Here is a 20,794-nt window from a genome sequence, read left to right as displayed (position 1 = left end):
GAGTCCATTGGAGGAAACTGAAATTTGAAAGTGTAGCAACTTTTTTTCTTTGCTTCTTTCCCTTCCCTTCCTTTTCATTTTCCTTTTCCTTTTCTTTACTCACCCAAGGGTACATTTTTATTGATTTTAAAGAGGAAGGGTGGGGAGATGTAAACATAGATTGGTTACCTCCCATATGTGCCCCAGCTGGGGACCCAACCCACAACCTAGGTATGTGCCCTGACTACCTGAACCCACAACCTTTTTGCTGTACTGAACGATGCTTCAAGCTACTGAGCCACCCAACCAGGTTTGTAGTGACTTTTCATTGGCTGGGTTATGGCAGCCTCTCATTGGCTGAGCTGTTACTGGGCCAGGAGAAATCTTCCTCCTGCTGAGGCAGTAAAGCAGAATCCTGTCCTGTCAGAGATGCAAGGCAGGTCACTTCCTGTTGGGGTCAGTAGTGTGCATCAAGTGACTCATGTATTAGAGATCTCTCTTCTAGTCTCTGGGCTCCACTTTCAAAAGAGGTTTCTGTTTATTCATTTTCACTGTACTTAGATTTGCTCATTAAATGAAGACCCCTTTTCCAAGTTGTCATGAATAAATGAGGGTGAAGAAACATCCTGAAGTGGACCAGAACCACCCTTGCCTTGAGGCCTCTGGGCTCCCTCCCCCTTGGTCTGACCCGCCCACCCTCCCCTGCACGGCCGGCGGGTTCAGAGGCCGACTGCAACCACCCAATCCAGAGCAGCAACCCGATCATCTTAACTCCTCAGTCTGTTCTCTCTTGATTTAGTTTTTCTTCTTGTCCAGAATACGTCCTCTATTTGGCATGTTCTTATTTAGTTTTTGTTGACGTTTTTATTGCTGAGTTGCCACCGTTAGAACAGCATTCCAGGGGAACAGGAAATGTTTCTCTGCCTGGCCTCCTCACTCCCCGCTGTACCCCAGCTGCGGGAACGGCTCCTGGCAGGTACAAGGCAGCTCAGGAAAAGTGTAACACGTGAATGGAGCCAATGCAGGCAAGAGCGGGGAGATGGGCTCCTGATCATACCGCCCGTGGCCCTGTGTCCAGTCGGGCCTGACACCAACCGCCTCAGGCTGCTGAGTTACACACGTCAGGAATGATCCCTCTTGGTTAAGCTGGGCTGCTTGGGTGTTTTGGTTTTTTTTTTGTCACTGGCAGCCAGAATAATCGAGATTTGTTGATATATTGACTATCATTTTTATATTTGTGGAAAATGAGTATAAGGAAAACTAAAGTTCCCGTGCCTGAAATTGAAGCACCCCAAATGTAGCAGCCTGCACCCACCTTCAGTCCTCCGCCCGCCGTCAGGCGGGCTGGGGCAGCCTCTCTCAGAGCTGCCAGGAAGAGCACTCCAATTACAGGACAGGGGCTTAGAGACCCGGCTTTTTGTTCCCAAGACTCTTGAGTACTTGTCAGGATCATAATTTATAATTTACATAATGATAATAAGGTAAAATAGTGGAGAACGACCACTGGACAGGGTGCTGAGGAATAGAGACACCTTTGAAGTGGCACTGTCTTGATTTGTGGGTCCTATCCTGTATTTTCCGAAGTGGCGGTGAGCTTTGCCAGGGGGTTTGACTCGTGCCAAACCTGCAACTACGTTGTGAGGTTTTTTTCAAAGAACAATGGACGCTGGGCTCTGGGAGCCCAGAAGCACAGGTTCCACTGAGGTCTTTGCTCGCGGTTCCCATGCTGTGGGCAAGTCCTGAGCGTATCCAGGTTTTAGCTTCTTCATCTCTAAAACAAAAGGGTCAAGTGCGTTGATTTCTAAGGCCTGACCCGTTATGACATTGTGTTTCTTTGAGCTTTGCCGGTCACCATCACTTAGATTTTTTTTTTCTGTGTGTACAAGTAAACAGCCATTGTGGAAATTGTGCAATATCAGGGGTATTAAAGGGTATCACTCATTGCCCCATCATTTAAGCAGCCTTGATTAACATTGCCCTTTTATTTTCAGTCTTCTGCGCGGTTTTAAAACAACATTAGCAACGTGAGCTTTAGAAACAGACAGATTTGCTAGGGACATTAGTTCTGCCAGTATTCGGTACAGTGTGCCCCGCAGTTACTTATCTCCAAACTCAAATGGTCATAGGAACAGTAACTCTCAAGACCTGTGAAGGTTAGATGACGTAATTAATCAAAAATGTGCAGCCTGCATGTCGCAATGCCCGTGAATGGAGTGTTCTCTGCGGAGGGCTGTGCGGCCCAGCCGCCCGGAGGCCCTGCTGATCGCCTCCTGGGGAAGAGCAGCTCCGGGTGGGGCGGAGCCCAGGACGGACCCAGAGGCCCTGTCTAAAGCCCTTGCATCGACAGCAAGGGTCTGAGGCGGCATCAGAAGCCGGTCTGGGCCTCATGACTGTCAGTGATCATGGTGATGGCTGTTTCCTCGGTGACAGAAGTTGTCACGGTTGCTGATCCTGGGCAGGACTGACTGCAGCACTGAGCTTGCTGGACAGCATGTTGAGGAAGATACGAAGCAGCCATGTCTGCTCCAGGGGGAGTTTACCCAAGGCAGAAGAAGGCATACGTCACCCACGTTTCTTTGCCTGCTAAGACATGGCCAGCTCCTTCCAGCCCTCAGGTGACAGATGATTGGACTGAAAGCAGTCCCTCCAGTGGAGGCCTGAGAGGAAGTCTGGGACGGCACCCAAGCGAAAGTGCTGCGCCCAAGGAGAGCCCACTTGGCCAGTGTGTAGGAAACACAATCCGAATACAGTTGCGTGAAGAGAAAACAGAGCAACATGGGGCCTTTTAAAGAGCACCTCAAAGTAAAAGGATCTGATACACAAGATGAGAAGAAAGAGTGTTTATGAAAAAGATTTACCTAGCAAACAGGTAAATTTCAGGCAACATCTGCTCTGTACTTCTGAAAAATTTGAGAAAACACTTTCCATTTTTCTATGAAAAAACTTTGTGCCAGCATTTTACCTTTTCTGCTCTGACCTCAAAGTACGCAGGAAACCCTGAGCTCTAAAATTAAAAGCCCTGTGGGCCAGATCACTGTACTCAAAAGAGCTTGCTGCAAGTAGGCATAAATGAAAAGAGGTGCACAGAATAGGTAAAGATATTTTTTAAAAAAATAACGATGTGTGATTTTCACATTGACATTTATATTGGAAGGTGCGGTGTGGAGGAGAGAAGAAAGCCAGCAGGGAGGGGAGAGAGCTGGGGAAGAGCCAGCAAACCGCAGCTGGTGCGTGGAAGGCAGGGCGCCACCAACTTCTGAACATAGAGGGGCTCCCCTCGGCTGCAGCAGGCGGGGTAGGGCACGGGCTGCTATTCCGGTGTGTGTGTGACAGTCCCATAGCAGGGTTCCTGCCTGCAGACAGGAACTACACCAGCACCGTATGCTGGGCCCTCATCTGCAGATACGGGTGGACAATAAGGTGTCTCCAGTCACTGAGGGAAACCGGCATCTCGAAACAGCATCGAACCCTTGTGGAAATGTCAATACAGGAGTCGGGAGGTGATTAGAAAGCCATGATATCCATTAAAAACAGAAGAACCTGGTGAGGAAAAAGCAATTCTTAGAAATTAAAAACACCATGAAATAAACTGACATAGTCACTCTGAAGGCAGAATAGACACAGATGCAATTATTTGGAAGATTAAGCCACGTGATCGTTCCTGGAACCAGTGCGGAGGAGATAGAGATGAAAAATATGAAACATCGGGGAAAGTAAACCAAGCTTTCTTCAGCTAAAGACGATTTGACTTCATATTGAAAAGTCCTCAAAATCCAAAACAAGGGGGGCATTCAGACCAGTGACCCTCCAGTTCAGTATCAGTAACTCATTGAAAACTTTGTTTTTAATGCAATAGCAACAAAAACTTAATAAGTTGGGAATACACCTGACAGCCCAGAGCTCATGTGCTAAAATTAAAAAGTTCCCCCCAAAAGATGAACAATCTGAATGAGAAGACATCCTGTGGTGCTAGATGAAAAGGTTCAATATTATATTTCTCCCTATATTAAGATATTCTATACATGACAATCAAAATCCCAAAGGATGTTTTCATGGAACTTGATGACATGGATGATAAATGCTCAGGAGGAGTCAAGAGCAAGGAGGAGGGATTTGCCTTCCGGATGTCCAAGCCCACTCCGAAGTGCAGGCCTTAAAGCAGTGTGGTGCTGGCCAATCAGCACGTCGAGGGAACATAATAGAAGGCTTTGCAGCACGTGGGATTCCAGAATATAAGAGTAATCTCAAAGGGGCGGGGAGGATTTTCTCCTTAAGAAATGGAAAGACAGCTACTGGCTGTTGTTTTGAAGGATGATTAGAGCAATTTGGTTTTCGTATCACTCATAAAAATAAATACCAGGCTAGTTCAATAGACATAAAAAGAAATACAAAAGAAGTTGAGTTTATACAAGGAAATGTTTTATAACATTGGGGTAGGGAAGGGCTACATAAGCAAGACCCTGAATTTAAGAAGGACTTTATTCCTCTGTTCCCCCTCAAAATGTCAGATTTTGATGGGTGTAGAATCCAAATGACCCCAAGATGAACTATCTGAAGAATATTCGCCAAGTAGGAAAATTGACCAGTGCATTTCATGTACTTATTTAGTATCCTCTTCAATGCTGCCTAAGATAACAAACCTTAGCTATATTTAAAAATATGGCCAGCAAATCCAGCTGCCCCCTAACTGGGGTTGATAAAGCCATCAGCGTGGAAGCTTCTTTGCCTCTCTGTGGAGTTTGGGAGCAGGCAGCCAATTCATGTCCTACTTCTATGAAGGGGAAGGGAGGTTGATAGGACCACTCAGCTTTAACATCTGGAAAAGAATTGTCATCCTCAGGAGGAAATGTAAACTCCATGGTGTCCAGTCTCTCCCACTGTCCTGTCCTTCCACAGCTTTCCCGTAAATGCCATCGCCCCGCCCAAGAACATGGGTGGGACGCACAACACAGGCATCTTTTTGCCGTTGCTTCAGCACCGCCTGGCAGAGCAGCAGGGCTGGGTCACAGGCACTCAAGTGCCAGGGCTCTGTGTTGGCATCTGCAAGGTGTTTTCCTAGATGGTTCCTGTTCTGTACATGGAGTCACCTGAATGACGTAAGTGGTTCATAACTGTCTTCTCAGTAAGGCCGAGAGCAGTGGTCGGTTAGAAAAAGCACCTCTAAACCTCTCATTCTTCTATCAAAGTATTGGATTGACCTAGTTCTGCCCTTTGTGGAAAAGAATACTTGCATAGGAGTCCCTCCTTGCTGCAAAGTGATTAAAATAGGTGCAAAGGAACTCTTAAAAATAAGTATTGTAGAATGTTTAGAAAATATCAGGAAAAAAAGTAAACTCACCACCTTAAAGAAGCATTGTGACTTCTGTGTCCTTGTCTGTTTGTCACTACACGTTGATGATTTTATCTAGCATTACTGAAATCATTTCTGGAATGTTAGCTGGGATAAATATTCTCTAAAAAAATTTTTTTGTTTTTTGTGTTTTTTTTTAAGAGTGGGCTAAGGGAGGGAGAAAGAGGGAGAGAAACAACAGCATGAGAAGGAAACGGCGATCAGTTGTGCTTCACACGCACCCCAACCAGGGACCAAACCCACAACCCAGAGACGTGCCCCAACTGGGAATTGAACCAGTGACCTCTCACTTTGCAGAACGAGGCGCAGCCCATGGAGCCCCGCCAGCCAGGGCTGTCTCCCACTTCTCACACCCATCTCTGGAGTGCAGGGCAGTGCTTGCGATTGCACTGATGCACACAGGTTAGTGTGTCCGCCCTGGTTCTTGGAGCCTGGCTCCCAGTGTGGACAAGCACGCGCATCACATGCCCTTGTGGGCCAGGCCCAGCACCCACTGCCTCTGCCCTGTGAAGCAGGAAACAACGCTCCCCACTTTGGCAGAGGAGAAGACTGAGGCCAAGCAGGAAGAAGTGATTCCCCCGACCTCGTCCCACCGCCAGTTCTGGCAGAGCGGAGCTGAGCCCAAGAGAGGATTGCTGCAAAGCCAGTCCTGCTTCTGTGCCCGTCTTCTCCCCCACCCTGGCCCCACCCCCAGGCTGAAGGCTCCCTGAGGCCAGGGCTGCGTGATCCAGTGGGTCCCAGCTCAGCCTTGTAAGAATTCCTTACCTGTGTGAACTGCTACAAGCAAAGCTGTCCTCAAAGGCTTAAGGGACTTGTTCAAGGTTCCAAACGCAGTCAGGCGGAAAGCTGGCATTGGGACCCTGGTCCCTGCCCCCAGGAGCCATGTTGCTTCCCTTCCACACTTTCTCCGCCCACAGCCGGGCAAGGAGAGCGCTGTTTACCCCCAACCTCCCCAACCCAGGCAGCAGCCCCTAAGCCACTGAGCAGAGTCTGTCCTCCCAGCACACCTTTCCAGGGCAGAGGGACTGCCTGCCACTCTGCGGATCTGCCCCCCTTGCCCTTTGGGTATCATTTGCCCTCCCTCGTCCTCATCCAGCGACCTGCATGTACCGCCCCTAGACACCACGTAAGTGAGAGAAGCTGGTGCTGACACAAGATGGCAATTGAGAGGCTGGGAACAAAGCTACCCAGGAAAAGGGCCAGTGCAGTTAAAGTCACAAAAGAGCTTACATTTGGCAAAGAGGTTGGAGAGAGGAATAAAGTGTCAGAAAGGGACATTCAAGAAGAGGAACAGCCAGGTGTGGGGATGGTAAGCAGTGTGAGCGCGCCTCCCGGTCCGCACCCGCAGCAGAGCTCAGCGGGCGTCCCTGCGACGCTGCCGCTTGCCCCACGGACCCTTGGCCTTCCAGTGTGCCGGCGCCTTATTCACCATGACATATGGTCTTATTCACCATGAGATAATGAAGCTTTTTTGTCAAAGGAGCAAAATGACGATTCCTTCCCTTCACCTCTTCTAATCTCACTGGGATCATTACCACACCTTGTCACCTGCCCTCCCCATAGGCCCCCAGGAAACACCTGGTTTATGGATAACTCTTCAAAATTTCTTACATGTTTTTTTAATCCTCACCCAAGGATATATTGATTGATTTTTTGAGACAGAGGGGGAGAGTGAGGGAGAGAGAGAGAGAAAGAGAGAAAAAGAGAGAGAGAGAAAGAGAGAGAGAGAGAGAGAGAGAGAGAGAAACATGGATGTGAAAGAGAAATATCAATCAGTTGCCTTCCATAGGCTCCCTGATTGGGGGTTGAACCCGCAGATGTTTTGGTCTACAGGACGATGCTCCAGTCAACTGAGCCACACTGTCAGGGCTCAAGATTTTTATTTTGATTTGCGCGCCTGCTTCTCCCAGCACAAATAACAAAATGGGAGTTGCTGAACTCACTTCCCCTTTGTCTGGATCTAATCTGACCAACATTCCAAATAGAACAGATACCACTAACACTTAAGGACCATGGACTCCACTCATTTTTAAAATATTTTTTCTTTGGGGGCTGGAGTTCCTGGGTCACCTTTCTTCAAAATAAGTCTCACACGAACCCCGTGCATACAAGCTGGAGGAAGAGATTGGTGGGTCGGTGAACGTGTGATCGCTTCCGGACAGCATCCTTTCCCGGGCGCTGCCTGCATGAATGCCCTGCCCCATTTCCCCTGCAGCTGGGGGAGGGGATGGCATCCTCAGCTGGACTGGCTTCTGCCACCTGCTGATACTTCCCTCCCTATAACCATAGCTCAAATGTATTGAGCTGTTCTAAATGCTGTAGGAGTAGTCAATGCTGGCCCCTGTGTTCTTTTGCATTCTTTTCCTCTAGAGAAGGGGCCAATGCCCCCTCTCCTTGAATCTGAGCTCTGGGACAGCCTGGCTAACAGGCTGCAGCAGAAGTGACACTGTGACCTTGCATGAGGAGCCTAAAAAGGGGTCAGCTTCTATTTTGTCTTCAAGAGACACTCTTGAACTACAGCCACCATGCTGCGAGGAAGCCCAAGCTGCTGTGGCGAGACCCACATGGAGGGGAACTGCCGGCCAGCAGCACCTCGCCGGCCGTGTGGGTGCACGCTGGCCATGCAGGTGCGCATTGGGGAAGAGGATCCTGCAGCCCAGCTGAGCTGTCTCAGCGCTGGGGCAGAGGCCGGCTGCTGCCGCTGAGCCCCGCCCACACTGCAGTCAGGATGACATGAACTATCTTTGCTGCTTTAAGATTGGAAGACGATCTGTTCCTCATTAATAATAAGTTGCATACTTTCATTTATATTATAGACAAAGAAATACATATGTAGATCATATGATGCATTGATATATAAATGTACTTTATTGAAGATATCATAATATATAAATATAAGTTATATATACAGAAACACCAGCACGTAACTTCAGTTAGTCCTTACAATCACTTTTGAGGGACCTCCCTACTTCATGGACATAACTTAGGTACAGAGAGAGAAAGCGACTTGCCCACAGTGCCCCCTGCTAGTCAGTAGTGAAGCCAAGATTCACATTGTAGCAGATCATAGACTAAGCCAGAGTTATCCGTGTGTCTTCCTCCACAGCGGATTGTCTTCACTTCGCCACCCAGGGAAGAAGGAGGCAGATAAGCCAGGGGCACCTTCTCAAAGAGGAACGCAGCAGTGGGGTGGTTCCCCAGGGCCCACGGCATGCACAATGCAGGGGTTCCTTTGAAGGCCAGGTCTGCTCAGTGCAGAAGCCTGCGGGAGAGTCTCCTGGAGTGGGCGGCAGGTTTTGTCCACTCTGGGTTTCGTCTGTCCAGCTCCCTTCAGTTCTGATTTGTGCATCTCTACGTAGCTACCCCTGTGGGAATCCCACTGTGTGAAGGGCATTGGGCCAGCCTTGCCTCATCAGTATCTGAGGAAACTGAGGCACTGAGTTGTGGCTGCCTGCTCCCGGGGCTGTGGCAGGGCCCCGCTGGTCCTGCATCCCACACTCTGCTCCCCCCAACCCCAACGAGTCCCCATCGCTTTGCTAGTGCTTGTCTTCATCCTGGGTTTTCACCTGAGACCGCCTGGGCAAGTTTTCAAACCAGCAGAGACTTCTAAATAGTGGACCCCGCACCCCGGTTCCTGTAACGGGGCAGGAATTCTCCCTGTGAATGGACCCCTTTATTTTCAAAGTCCATAAATCACAAAGGTTAAAATGGGAGCTGACATGTGACCATGTAATGTGGACATTTTGCACTTTGGATGGTTTGGAAGCAATAAACTCAGGCCCTGAAGTGCTGAGTTGTGAGCAAACTAAACATCCTTTCTTGCCTCAAAGGGAGGGTGGATTAACTCACATAACCCTTGGAATAGCCCCATGAAGCAGGTACTATTACATTTTTCTGGTGAGAAAGATGTGGCCCAGAGAGGTTAAATGACTTGCTAAGGTGACACAGCAGAGTTGGTCTTAGCGCCAGGGTCTCTCCCTGCCAGCAAGCGAGAAGCCTGTCCTCTGGATATCTCTTGACCACCAACAGGGCCTTGGGGGTAATTGGAAGCCACAGTAGCTTGTGGGGAACACCAGGGAGATGACTTACGATTGAGGAATGTGGTGTTGAAGCAGCGCATACCAGGGTTTGCAGTAAGTTCAGCTCTGATGTGTACAAGCTGTGTGTCTTTGGGCAAAGTGCTTCCTTAGCCTCTCTGTGCTTCAGTTGCTCCTGTAAGCCCTTCATAGGCTTTAATTCATTTGAGCCTCACCACGATGCTTAAACTACCATTATTCCCACTTTACAGATGGGGAAGCTGAGGCAGGGGGAGGAGAAGCACCTGCCCAAGCTCATAAAGTTAGGAAGAAGTGGAGTCAGGACTCGAACTCAGGCCCTCTGACTCCACACTTTCAACCACTGCGTTTGTTATCTGCTTCTTCTGGGACTCGTACAGGTGTCTTGAGGTGGGGGAAGATGTTTGCTTTCTTTTAGCTTTTCTAAGGTTTATTTATTTTATTTTAAATAAGCCCTATCATTTGTGTAATTAGGAAAAGATTAATTTAGTTTGAACTTCTCCCCGAAAAAGGCAGCTACCCCTTAACAAAGGTCAAAGGGCCCGAAACACCAAAATCAGGTTCATCTGTGCGCATGGTTTGCTCTCCAAGCTCCGGTGAAATCCATTTTCCTTCCAGGGTTTATTTTTATTAAGTTTCTGTTGTTGTCTCAACGCAAACGGCGAGGCAGACAGCAGGTGGCGCTGCTGCCTCATAGAGAAACAGCGGGAGAACTGCCTGGGGAGGGTCAGGTGCCTCTCTTCTCACTAGGAGTCTCCCTGACCCTGAGCTCTCTCCTTCCGGAGGGCAAACAGGAAAGCCCCCTGGAGAGTTAACTGAGACCCACTGCCCTCGTGTCCTCACTGGCCACATCTGACACCATCTCAGCAAGCCTCTGACCTTTTGGACAGAGATGGCTCAGCCTGCCCTGCTTTACAAGCTGTGACCGGGCAAACACGGCGCGCTGATCTGTGCCTTGCTTTAGGGGGAAATCTCCAAACACAAACGTTTTTATCATTTCCTGGGGACATCTGAGAACTCAGCCTGCTGCCTGTGGCCGTAAACCCTGGACACACACACAGTAGGCTGTGTGGTCCATGCCTCCTTGCTGGTGTGATGTCACTAGCTTAATACGGTGCTCAGAGAGGCTTGTCTACACTGTTTCTCCCCAGGCCGCTGCCCACCAGCAGCATTTCTCCCTGCACTGCCATCCTGCTGACGCAAAGCCTTGTAGAAAATAAGCCGTGGGTGTGGCCTACACCCGGCCCCATCGACTTTGCCCACTCTGGAGGGGCTCGCTCTTGTCCACGTCCCCAGCCTACACTGTAAGAGTTGGAGGGGGCACCTTGGTGACCATGCTCACCCCGGGGTCTTTCTGCTTTGGCTCTGGCTGCTTTGACCTTGGTGACATCATCTCTTCAGGACGCGGACATGAACCCCACCCTCAGCCCAGTATCCTGGTGCTGGAAAGTACAGGACACAGGACACTGCTCTGTCCACCCATGATGACAAGGTGTGTCAGCCACCATATGTAGTCTAACTCAATGGCAGACACATTGTAGGTGCTCATTGCCTCTTGAATGTGTGAATCTGAGGTGGTTTTTTCTGTTTTTCTGTTCTTTCATGCCAGTAATATTTTATACGTACAAACATCAGTTGTTCTTTTTTCCCCGCCCATCACCAAAGCATATAATCGTTAAAGGCTCATAATTTGTCTCAGTCCTACAGTAAGTCAGTGTCCCAATGTGAATGGACATGGCCTCTTCCCTGACTGTCCAGGCTCTTGGCCACACTGTGCGTCCAGCAGAGCTCTGCCCCAGGGTGTGCCTGTAGGAAATGCCGAACAAACGCCGTTTTCCTTAAAACAGCCCAGAGCCCTGAGGTGTTGATGTCCAGGAGGTCCCAGAAGCAGAGCAGGGAAGCATGGACGCACATGCAACCCCAGCCCGCCTCTCTCACTAACAGCTTCAACTTTTGAGGGGTTTTGTTTGTTTGGTTGGTTGGTTGGTTTTGTTTCACTAAGAGGGCCCGAGGAAGTCAAGAGTGCTCTCACAAGGGGCCATGGTGGAAATCCGCGAAAGCTAAGTCCATTGTCCTAGAGAGAAGGTGAATGGCAGGCGTCTGAGCTGGGGCTGCTGTGCCAGTCTCCTCACCCCATCTGCAGGGATCTTCCCCACAACACACAGCTTGACGGCAGCAAGGAGGGGGGTGAGAGGCACTGTGTTTAGAGACCCCAGACCCTGTGTGGTCCCTGTCCCCTGCCATACCCCCAGTGGAAGCTGGCAACCAGCAGGGGCCGGTTTGTGGACCGCACTTCAACTTCCCTCTTGCTCAATAGACCGCGCAGCTAGAGGATAAGGGGTGTCCGGGATCCCTGTAACACAAATGGTCAGGACCATGGGCTTTGGAGTCAGAAAGGGCTGGGTCTGAGTTTAAATTTTGCCTCTTACCAGCAGTGTCTAGAGCAAGTACCCGCGCCTGTCCAAGCCTCCTGTCTGCACTGGGCCAGCGAGAGCAGTGCTAAGACCTATCTGAGGACTGCTGAGACAACTGGGCACGCGTGTGTGAAAAGGGCCCACCAAGGACTCCCGGCCCTACACCCTGCCCAGGCAAACATTAGCTGCATGTGTGTCTGCTTGCTGGGCTCCACCTTCCCTCAATCAGCTCCTTTTCAGACTCGCAAGCTGCCCTGGGCTGCTGGGCGGGAGGGGGCAGCAGAGGCCACGCTGAGCACTGAGCTGCCTTCCCTGGTGATGGAGGAGAGGCTTTAAGCTTTAGCACTCACCAGGACCGCTTGGGAGTCTGTAAAGACTGCGGATTCTGGGGTTCCCCCTCCAGAGATGCTAATCCAGTGGCTCTCCGTGCCCTGTCCCACTCCCCCAAAGTCTGCAGTTTGAGCAGACCACCCAGGCCTTTCTGATGAGGGTGGTTTCAGGGCTGCACTCAGAGAACCGCCATCAGAAGTGAAGCCCCAAGGGGCCCAGGGAGCTTCTGACCTGGAGGTCAGGAGATCCTGGGGGTGAGTCCATGCTGGAGCCCCAAACCCAACCCCACTGTCAAAATTCCATCTCTTGAGCCTTACAGATGTCACCCCCCTCCCTGGGAAAGGAGGGAGCATCCCAGTGGGTCTTACCAGAAGATGGGGAGTTCAGTGGTTCCCCATCTGGGTGCTGTTCCAAAGTCCCTGAGCAGAAGGCCTTGTAAAATGTGGATTCTGGCACCCGGTAAGCCGCGCACCCTACCTCCTCACACCTACACACCACCAGACCTCTGGGGGAGGAGGGTGAGACATATGTGGGTCACATGGCCACTTCTGTTGGTGCCACCACCCCTGAAGGTCCTCGAGGACAATATCATTAGAGATGAGAAAACAGGCTCAGAGGTGACTTTGCTGATGGTGAGTAGGGGGTGGCAAAGCCGAGAGGAGACTCTAGCTCCATATTTTCACTGTCTTGGGAGAGCTGCCTGCTAATGGGGGGCTCGCATGCCGGGAGCCAGGCGCTGGTGCGACAGCCCTGCCTTCCCATCCCAGCCCTCCCCCCCCTCGGGGAAAAGAAAACAGTGGGACTCAGCAGATCTCTGTGGACCAGGCGCTTTCCCATCAAAAGGGCTCACCCTCAGCGCCTTCCAGCCGCCCAAGCTTCCGCCCGACGTGGGCCCTGGGAGCGAGCTGCCGGCGGTGGCAGGCCGCCCGGGCTGCAGTTCCTGCCCGCCTAGGGCTGGGGAGCCGGGAGGCCGCACCTTGGCGCTTCTGCTGCCAGGGGGTGCAATGGGAGAGCTGCTAAGGCTCAGGTGTGCCCACGGCAACAGCTCCACACGGAGAACCACGGCATCTGCGGGATTTGTGTTCCATGAACAGAATGCTGTCGCATGCATCCTTGCCACTTCCCCGCCTCTGGGGCCTTTTATTATTGGGAAGGGGAAATACATACACTTAGCCCATGTAATGGACTGCATTGTCCCAAGACGAACCTCCTAGAAGGTAGCGCAGAGATTTTAAATATATATGTTGAAGATGTCCCTATGCTAGAATGATTCCCGTTTATGCACGCAAGGCCAGTGATTTTGCACCAGACTCAAAAGGGCCTTTACATGTTAAGCTTGCAACTTTTGTCGGGCATGCTTTTATCGCCGCGCACTGCTGTGGAAACTTCGCCCTGAGGCCTCTGGCGTAAGCCCGGGCCAAAACAGGCCTTAGGGAAGACACAACCTCAGCGAGTTCGGTCTCCGTGCAACAGGGGCAGCAGTGGCGGTGTGAAATCTCGGACGTGGGTGTGGAGGCAATTTTGCCTACGGAACGTGGCCCTTTCAGGTTTGCCTGGAGCCGAGCTCTTCTCTCGGGAAGGGCTGGAGCTTTCTGTTATGCCCAGGTCCCAGGTCAAGCTCAGAGACAGCAGCCAGGCCCATCCCAGGGCTCCCCGGGCCTGTTTCCCTGCACCCTGGACTTGGGCGCCCTGGGAGATCCGCTGAAAGGCAGGCGCCACCAGATGAACAGGAAGCCACGGTTCGCTGCCGCCCTAGTCTCCGACACAGAAGCGGCGCCAAAGCCACGCACAACCGGGACGCACCTAGGCCTCTGGCGCGCCAAGGGTCCAAGCGAGTGGGCGAGGGGGCTGGAGACGCTGCAGGAGACCGGGGAGCGCGCCGGCTGGGCTGGCATTGGATTTCTCCTAATCAGCCCCACTTCCCCGGGCCTCCGACCTAATTGGGGCTCAGTCTCCGATGGAGGGAGGAGGAGGCTCGCTGCTGCCTGCAGAGGTTGCCTGGGTGAAAGCGCGCTGTTCCCGCGCTGGAGGCCTGGGGGGCTTTTCTCTGGCCCTGTTTTCCTGGGCACCGGTGGGAAGGCAGGAATGTGGAGAGGTGGTCTCGCCTGAGACAGTGCTTTCTCTATCCGCTGCGAACCTACTCTTGGAGCGCAAAGCCAGACGCGTGCAGGCGGCAGCGGGCTTCGCCCAGGAGACCCCGGCCCGACGCTTTGGCCCGCCTGAGACCCCGAGGGACATGGAGTCACCGGTCTTTTCCTGTCCCCTTTATCTCGGTTTTATAGACAGCTGTTAGGTTGGGACATTAATTGCCCGGGAGAGTTTATTGATAATTTTGATGTAACAGAGCACCGGAGAAATTACCCTCACGTCCAAAATGTCAAATTTGAAAAGAACCAGGTTCAGAGAAACTGTGGTGGGTCTTGAACGGCCGCACCAACAATGCGACTTTATTGTGTTTGTTTTCCCAAATAGCGGGAATGGGAATAGAAAGAGGGTGATCAGCAGGAGACAAGAGCTTTTAAAAATGTCTTTTTGCCCCTAAGGATTTAGGGGGAAATGTTCCAGGATTGAAAACATGTCTATCACCTTGCTCTCCCGCCAAAGACACTTATTTTTTTTTGCACAAATTTTACTTGTTCCTTGATTTTGGAAAAACAAGTATAGGGCACACACACAGACACAAACACAAACACACACACGGAAACTCTACCAAAAACAACCTTATAGAGTTATTTTGTCATTATAACCGCTGAAATATTGGAACGGTCAAGTCTGAAACTCAAAGTAAAACTCTCCGTGATCTTAGAGTGCAGTAAAAAGTAAAAATATAATTTATATATATTTCTATATTTTTTTTTTACAAATATATGGTCTTCCCTGGGAGGAGGAGGACTATTGCTTTTCTTTAAATGTTTGATTATTTCTTTAAAAAGAACAATGACATTTAGAGGAGCAGAAGGCTCTTCTTTAAAACAGAAGCCAAGAAAAATAGTTACTCATGTCCAGATTTCACTCCAATGTAAAATGAAGAGTGAAAAAAAAGAAAGAAAATGGAAAAGAAAAAAGTATTCAGACTCACCCTTATTTTAAATACAAAAAAAAAAGTCTAGCTATCTCAAGTCGATTTTTGTCTATATTTTTGGAGTTTGTAAGATATTCTACAATCCCAATAAAATACTCATGCGATTTTATTTCTAGTTGATACAATGTTAAAGGCCATGTACAAATGTTATACATTTTTATTTTTGTTCTTTTTTTAGGAAAAAAATACACAAAAGGCAAAACATCCTCAAATTGTCATTTTATACAGTGCAGAAGGAAATTTAAAATACGTGTCACAAACGCTGCACCCCAGCAGCCAAAATACTAGAAAAAAGGGGGTAGTCCTTCATTTTATATATATATTTATATAAAACATATGGGAATTTGTTTTTACACAAATCGGACTTTGTTTCAAATTTACAATGGATATCTAAAAAAATTCTACGCGGCAAATATTGCCAACAAAGTTACACCATTAATACTGATAAACGGAGGAGCCTATGCGGTGTTTCGATTACTAGGGAAAGAAAGAATAAATAACAGGATGAGCCTTGCTATAGTTTTAAAAAGTGCCTTAACCTTTCCGCGTCGCCGCAATCCTGAATTGGCGCGCTAGCCGGGCCATCCCCGTCCGCTCGCGCTGTGTTCGCCTCGCTCTCGCACCAGAAAGTTTACAGTAGAGGTCGGGAGACAGCCGGGTCTCGTGAGAGAAACACCCACCAAAAAAGTCCAAGTATAATTCAAAACAAAACCAAAAAGACTGAAGAGAAGGAAGAGGAAGGCGGAGGGGGATGGCAGAGGCCCGGAGCGCCTCCCGCTTCTGGACTCCATTTGTTTCTTTTTAAAGACGAACAGTGGCTTCAGAAATGCAAGTTGTCCGCACAAAGATCCACCTGTGGTTGATGCAGGACTTCTGAGGTGGGGAGGGAGAACATGAGTTTTTGCCCTCCTTCCCTGCAAAAGACGGCTCTAAAAAGAGACTTGCGCATTCCAAGACATTCTTTCCAAAAAAAAAAGTTAAAAATAAAAAGATAAATACTCAACCAAAAAATAAAAGTATTTGATAATGATGGTCTCACATGTTTGCCTTTCTTCTAAAATATCTCCCCCCTCCACTTTTTTCCACTGGAGGGGATGGGTGGGGAGAGACCTCAGCAGAATTTTTGTTTAGATGTTGAGGGTTTTCCCGCAACACAGCACCTTCTCAGCCGGTTTCAATCGGATCAAAAATAGATGTTTATTATTTACCAACAGCTGCAGTCAGATCAGGCCCTACCGCCACCATTTTTTAAAAATTTTGAGGGAAGAGGGGAGGAGGTGCCGACCACTGCGTCAGTGTCTTTGCCCTGGGAATTCCTTTTCAAATAATCCGATTGGGGAGGGGTCAAACCCTTTTCTTCTGCCGACGGTTATACCTCGAGAATAAAGCAGTTTCTGGCGATGGGTTCCCAGGTCCCTGTGCGGGCGGCCCGTGCCCAGAGGGCCCGCGGGCTTCCGGCTCAGCTCACATCACACAGGGCTTGATGTCTTGGTAGGTGACCTGCTGGTGGTAGTAGGAGCCACCGCCGGCGGAGTGCATGGAGGAGGACGCCATGGTGTTGAAAGAGAAGACAAACTCCTTTCGGTCACACATACTGGGCGACTGGGAGTGATACCGAGGGATGCCTGCGAGGGAGTGACAGGGACTAGATAGAGTTCAAGGTGGAGAAGCAGTGATGCCCACTGCCCTGGGGCACAGGGCCCTATCTTCCCCATTCTCTGCGCCAGCGCCCAGGCCCCCAAGTTCCCGGCTCTCCTCTCAGTCACACCCTGGGCTGTGCGCCCTGGGGGAGGTAGATCCCTGATATCGGCCACCGTCCTGCTCCCCGGAACCACCACCACCTGGGCCTCTGCCCCCTTGGACACCGAGCCCAAGCCAGGGGCTTCCGGGGGCCGAAGAGGAAGGGGTGGGGGCGGGGACCAAGATGTGTCTTCAGACACCCAGGAGGGCCCTGGCAGCCTCCACCTCCTGGGCAGCCCGAGGCCTGGCCTGGGGGCAGCCACATCCCAACCCCAAAGGCTGCGAAGGCCTCCGTGCAGGGAGAGGCAGGCCTGGGAGCAGAGAAGTGCCCCTTGGAGAACTGGGCCCCCCCAGGACAGTGAGAGCCCAAGAGTTTGGAGCTGACCAAGCAGGGCAACCCCAGACCCCCGCCGAGAAGCGGCCTTTCAAGCCAGCCGGCCCAGCTCCTGTCTCCCGCAGGCGGCTGACAGCTGACCCCTGAGAGGCCCCTGCTAAGCTCGCTCCTTGCTCTTTCCAGAACTAAACCCATGAGGCTGCTGGTGGGTGCTGAGATGCGAGAGCTCAGGAGGGAAGACTGTTCTGCATCTCCTTTCCGAGGGTTGGGGAGAGGATAACCGGGGACCTGAAAACTTGGATCCTGAGAAACAAAGCGTCTGTGGGGCCTCCGACTCTGTTCCTTGCTCTGGGCCTGGCCACAGACCCTCTCTGCCTGTGTCACCACCTAACGCTTCCGACTCCATGTTCCTAAGGCCAGGCCTGGTTCGCTGAAAGGCCAGGGCCCTGAGCCTCTGCGCACCAGGCCCACGCGGCTTCAGGCCTAACTCTTCCGTTCTGCCCAGGCAAGGAGCAGAGGCAACTCTCCCCGAAGTTTTCTGAGTGACCACCCAGGGAGGGTGAGCCAGCTGGGAACTTGAGATGTGAAGCCTAAGGGACAAGAAGTGACTTAGAATATTTGGGTCTGAGTCTTTTCGGTGGGACCTAGCCATGCTCCGGAAGGCTAGCAGCCTGCTGTTGTAAAAGAAAAAAAAGAAACGACATGTTGTCCCAAATCGGGGACCCAAGCTGCAGACACCCCCTCAAACGGAGAGAGGCGGGGCTGAAAGACACCAAGTATTGGGGTTGGCACCCCACAGAAGTGGCTGCAGGCTCTCACCCAATGGCAGCCAGCAAACTGGGGTGCCTGGTCCGCAGCGCACTCACAGACGTCCGACTGCCCCGGGAGAAGGACCGCCCAGACTCCCCACTCACCTTGCAGCTCAGCTGGGGCGTTGTGGCTGTTCTGGTGCAGATAGGGCTGGTCCAGGGAGTGCGTGGAGAGACTGCCGGACAGGGGGTTAGCCGCGGGGTTGCAGGGGGACAGGGGCTGCTGCTTGATGTAGGAGGCGCCGCTGTTGAGTGCTGCGGAGGCCGAGGGTGGCCAAGCGGCCGCGGAGCCCGAGTAGACAGCGTGAGGCTCCATGACCCCACCGGCGGCGGGGAGCAGCGGGGAGGCGGGCACCGAGCTGTCGTGGTGAGGGTACTCGCCCGCCGCTGCGCCACCGCAGCTGCCCATGTACGAGTGGCCGCCATTGGCGGGCAGGTGGGGCACCGAGTGGCTGGGCAAAGCCATGCCGTCCACGTTTCCCGGCAAGTGGCCATTCATCATGCCCAGGCCTCCCTCCAGCGCCAAGCTGTTGGGCGGACACGAGAGGCCGCCGGCCGAGCTCTGGAAGCCGTAGGTGTCCGGGAGGTGGTTGAATCCCAGCCCGTTCATCATGCTGTACATGGGCTTGAGTGCCTGGCATTTCCTTCGGAAGCCGCGGGGCCGGCGGCGGAACGAACCCTCCTCGAACATGAACTCGCTGGCCGGGTCGATGGTCCAGTAGTGGCCCTTGCCCGGCCGCCCGAGGCCCTTGGGCAGTTTGATGAAGCACTCGTTGAGCGAGAGGTTGTGGCGCACCGAGTTCTTCCAGCCCTGGTAGGAGCCGCGGAAGAAGGGGAAGCGGCTCTGCAGGAACTGGTAGATCTCGCTGAGCGTCAGGCGCTTGGTGGGCGAGCTCTGGATGGCCATGACGATGAGCGCGATGTACGAGTAGGGCGGCTTCTCCGGGCGCCGGATGCCGGCGTTCGTCTTCTTGGCCTTGGACGGGCCGGACGACGCGGGGTCCATGGCCGCGCCGCCTCCCCCGCCGCCGCCAACGCCGCCGCCGTGCGGTGGCTGCTGCTTCTCGGGCGCCGAAGACATCGGGTGGCTGCTGCCGCCGCTGCTGCCGCCGCTGCTCTGCGCGGCGGACGAGCCGGGAGGAGGAGGAGGAGGAGGAGGAAGAGGAGGAGGAGGGGGAAGAGGGCGAGGGGGAGGGGGCTGCGCGCGCGGGGCTGGCTGCGCCTCTGCCGTCATCGGCAGCCACTTCTCGGGAGCGAGCCTCGGCGCGCCCTCCCCCGCCCTCCCGTCCGTCCTCCCGGAGGAGCTGCTGGAGCGGCCGGCGGTTGGCGTGGAGCCCCCCTCTTTCTCCAGCTCCCTCCTCCCCCACCTCTATCTCCTCCCTCTTTCCTTCTCGCCCTCCCACAAGGGAAGGAACAGAGCGGAGGCCGAGGGCAGCTCTTGGCAGCAAGGGCGGAGGCCGCGAGAAAGCCCCCCCACCTTTTGGAGGGGGGGTACCAACTCCAGGGCCTACAGCGGTGCGCTCCCGCAGGGAGCCGCGCTTGGTCCCCGCCACCCGCAGCGCTCGGCTCTACGGCTCCAGCAGAGGCTGCTCTCACTGCACCTTCTCTCAGCCGCGTCTCCCCGGCCGGCGTTAGACCCTCCAGGAGTTTCCTCCTCACCCTGCCCCCCTCCGGCCCCCACGTTGGTGGGCGCTTAAAGGGCCGCCACACTCACCGCGCAGAGTCTGCCCGCAGAACCCGCCCCGCCTCCATCAACCTGGCCAGCAAGTGTTAATGCGCCCTCCGCCCGCGGTTCAGCCCCGCTGTGCCCAGTCCCCCTCCTTCCTTGACCGGGCTGCGCGACGGGACACGCACCCCGGATCTCGGACTTTCCCCCGACGCGTACAGACCAGTGGCAAATCGCAATTGCGGCGGCGGCAGCGGCCTCCAGGTCGTGGCCATCACGAGTACAGCCGGCTCGGCTACGATCCTCGCGGCAAGCGGGCGTACTTTCCCGCGAGGGACCGCCTCCCTACTCTCCCCGCCCCGGGAAGGACAGCGCCGCGCCCGGGACTTTTCGGACTCGCCCAGCAGCTCGCGAGCGAGCGGGCAGCCGCCGGAGCCGAGCGCAGGCAGAAAACGAAAGCGCAGGGCGGATCGCTGACACTGTGTCTGTGGAGCTGCGGGGCCCAGCGGGAGCGAGTGAGGACGGCTGGTCTTCGCGGACCAAAATCGCTCAGGCTCCCAGATCAAGCGGCCCCGCTCGTTCACGGACTCCTGCACTCAGTCACTCATGCACACGTATGCATGCATTGATGAACATGCAAACCGGGTCAATGACTAGATCCAGATGTGTAAACTCAATCCCATTTGTGCGTTTCCACTCAGGCACACGGCGCTTCCCTAGTGCGCGCCACTAATGCGATCATTCACGCACACACAATAGGCCCATAGGAGCTTAAATTTGCACCAATTCCCACTCACGTGTACATTAGCCACGCTCGGATCTGAACGCACACGTAGCCCGGTGGACTCCCCCCCTCCACACACACACACACTGAAAACCCGCCTATTATTTGGCCCCACAGTCCTGATGTCCCCACTTTCCAAGAGCAGGTTCCGATTTCTCATGGATGGTAAAGGCCCTGGCAGGAAGTTTATGCGGTTCAATGTAAACATGTTCTGAGGGATTCTTTAATAATAATAATAATAGAGAATTCCG

The 20,794-nt window shown here is 52.7% G+C and overlaps 1 protein-coding gene across 1 annotated transcript; it reads right to left on the bottom strand.

The window, feature by feature from the left end:
• Positions 1–15,560: 15,560 nt before the first annotated feature.
• FOXF1 (forkhead box F1) lies at positions 15,561–19,189 on the bottom strand. The gene is made up of 2 exons (XM_054588818.1): positions 18,199–19,189; positions 15,561–16,835 (listed from the first exon to the last, which is right to left on the bottom strand). The coding sequence occupies exons 1-2, from the start codon at positions 19,172–19,174 to the stop codon at positions 16,675–16,677; spliced, it is 1,137 nt and encodes a 378-aa protein (XP_054444793.1). The 5' UTR covers positions 19,175–19,189; the 3' UTR covers positions 15,561–16,674.
• Positions 19,190–20,794: the final 1,605 nt, after the last annotated feature.

This window comes from Pteronotus mesoamericanus, unplaced genomic scaffold (assembly GCF_021234165.1).
Source record: "Pteronotus mesoamericanus isolate MK-2021 breed Mesoamerican mustached bat unplaced genomic scaffold, CSHL_Meso_final scaffold_165, whole genome shotgun sequence".
NCBI classification, from domain to species: Eukaryota; Metazoa; Chordata; class Mammalia; order Chiroptera; family Mormoopidae; genus Pteronotus; species Pteronotus mesoamericanus.
The sequence above is the reverse complement of the archived record's forward strand: the minus strand, read 5'-3'. Positions and strand labels throughout refer to the sequence as shown.

What these genes read in the sequence shown, in the direction of transcription:
- FOXF1 (XM_054588818.1), bottom strand. Translation starts at nt 19,174, where the DNA reads ATGTCTTCGGCGCCCGAGAAGCAGCAGCCACCGCACGGCGGCGGCGTT. An exon ending in CGCCCCAGCTGAGCTGCAAG is followed by an intron (nt 16,836 to 18,198) that starts GTGAGTGGGGAG and finishes ACTCCCTCGCAG; the next exon opens with GCATCCCTCGGTATCACTCC.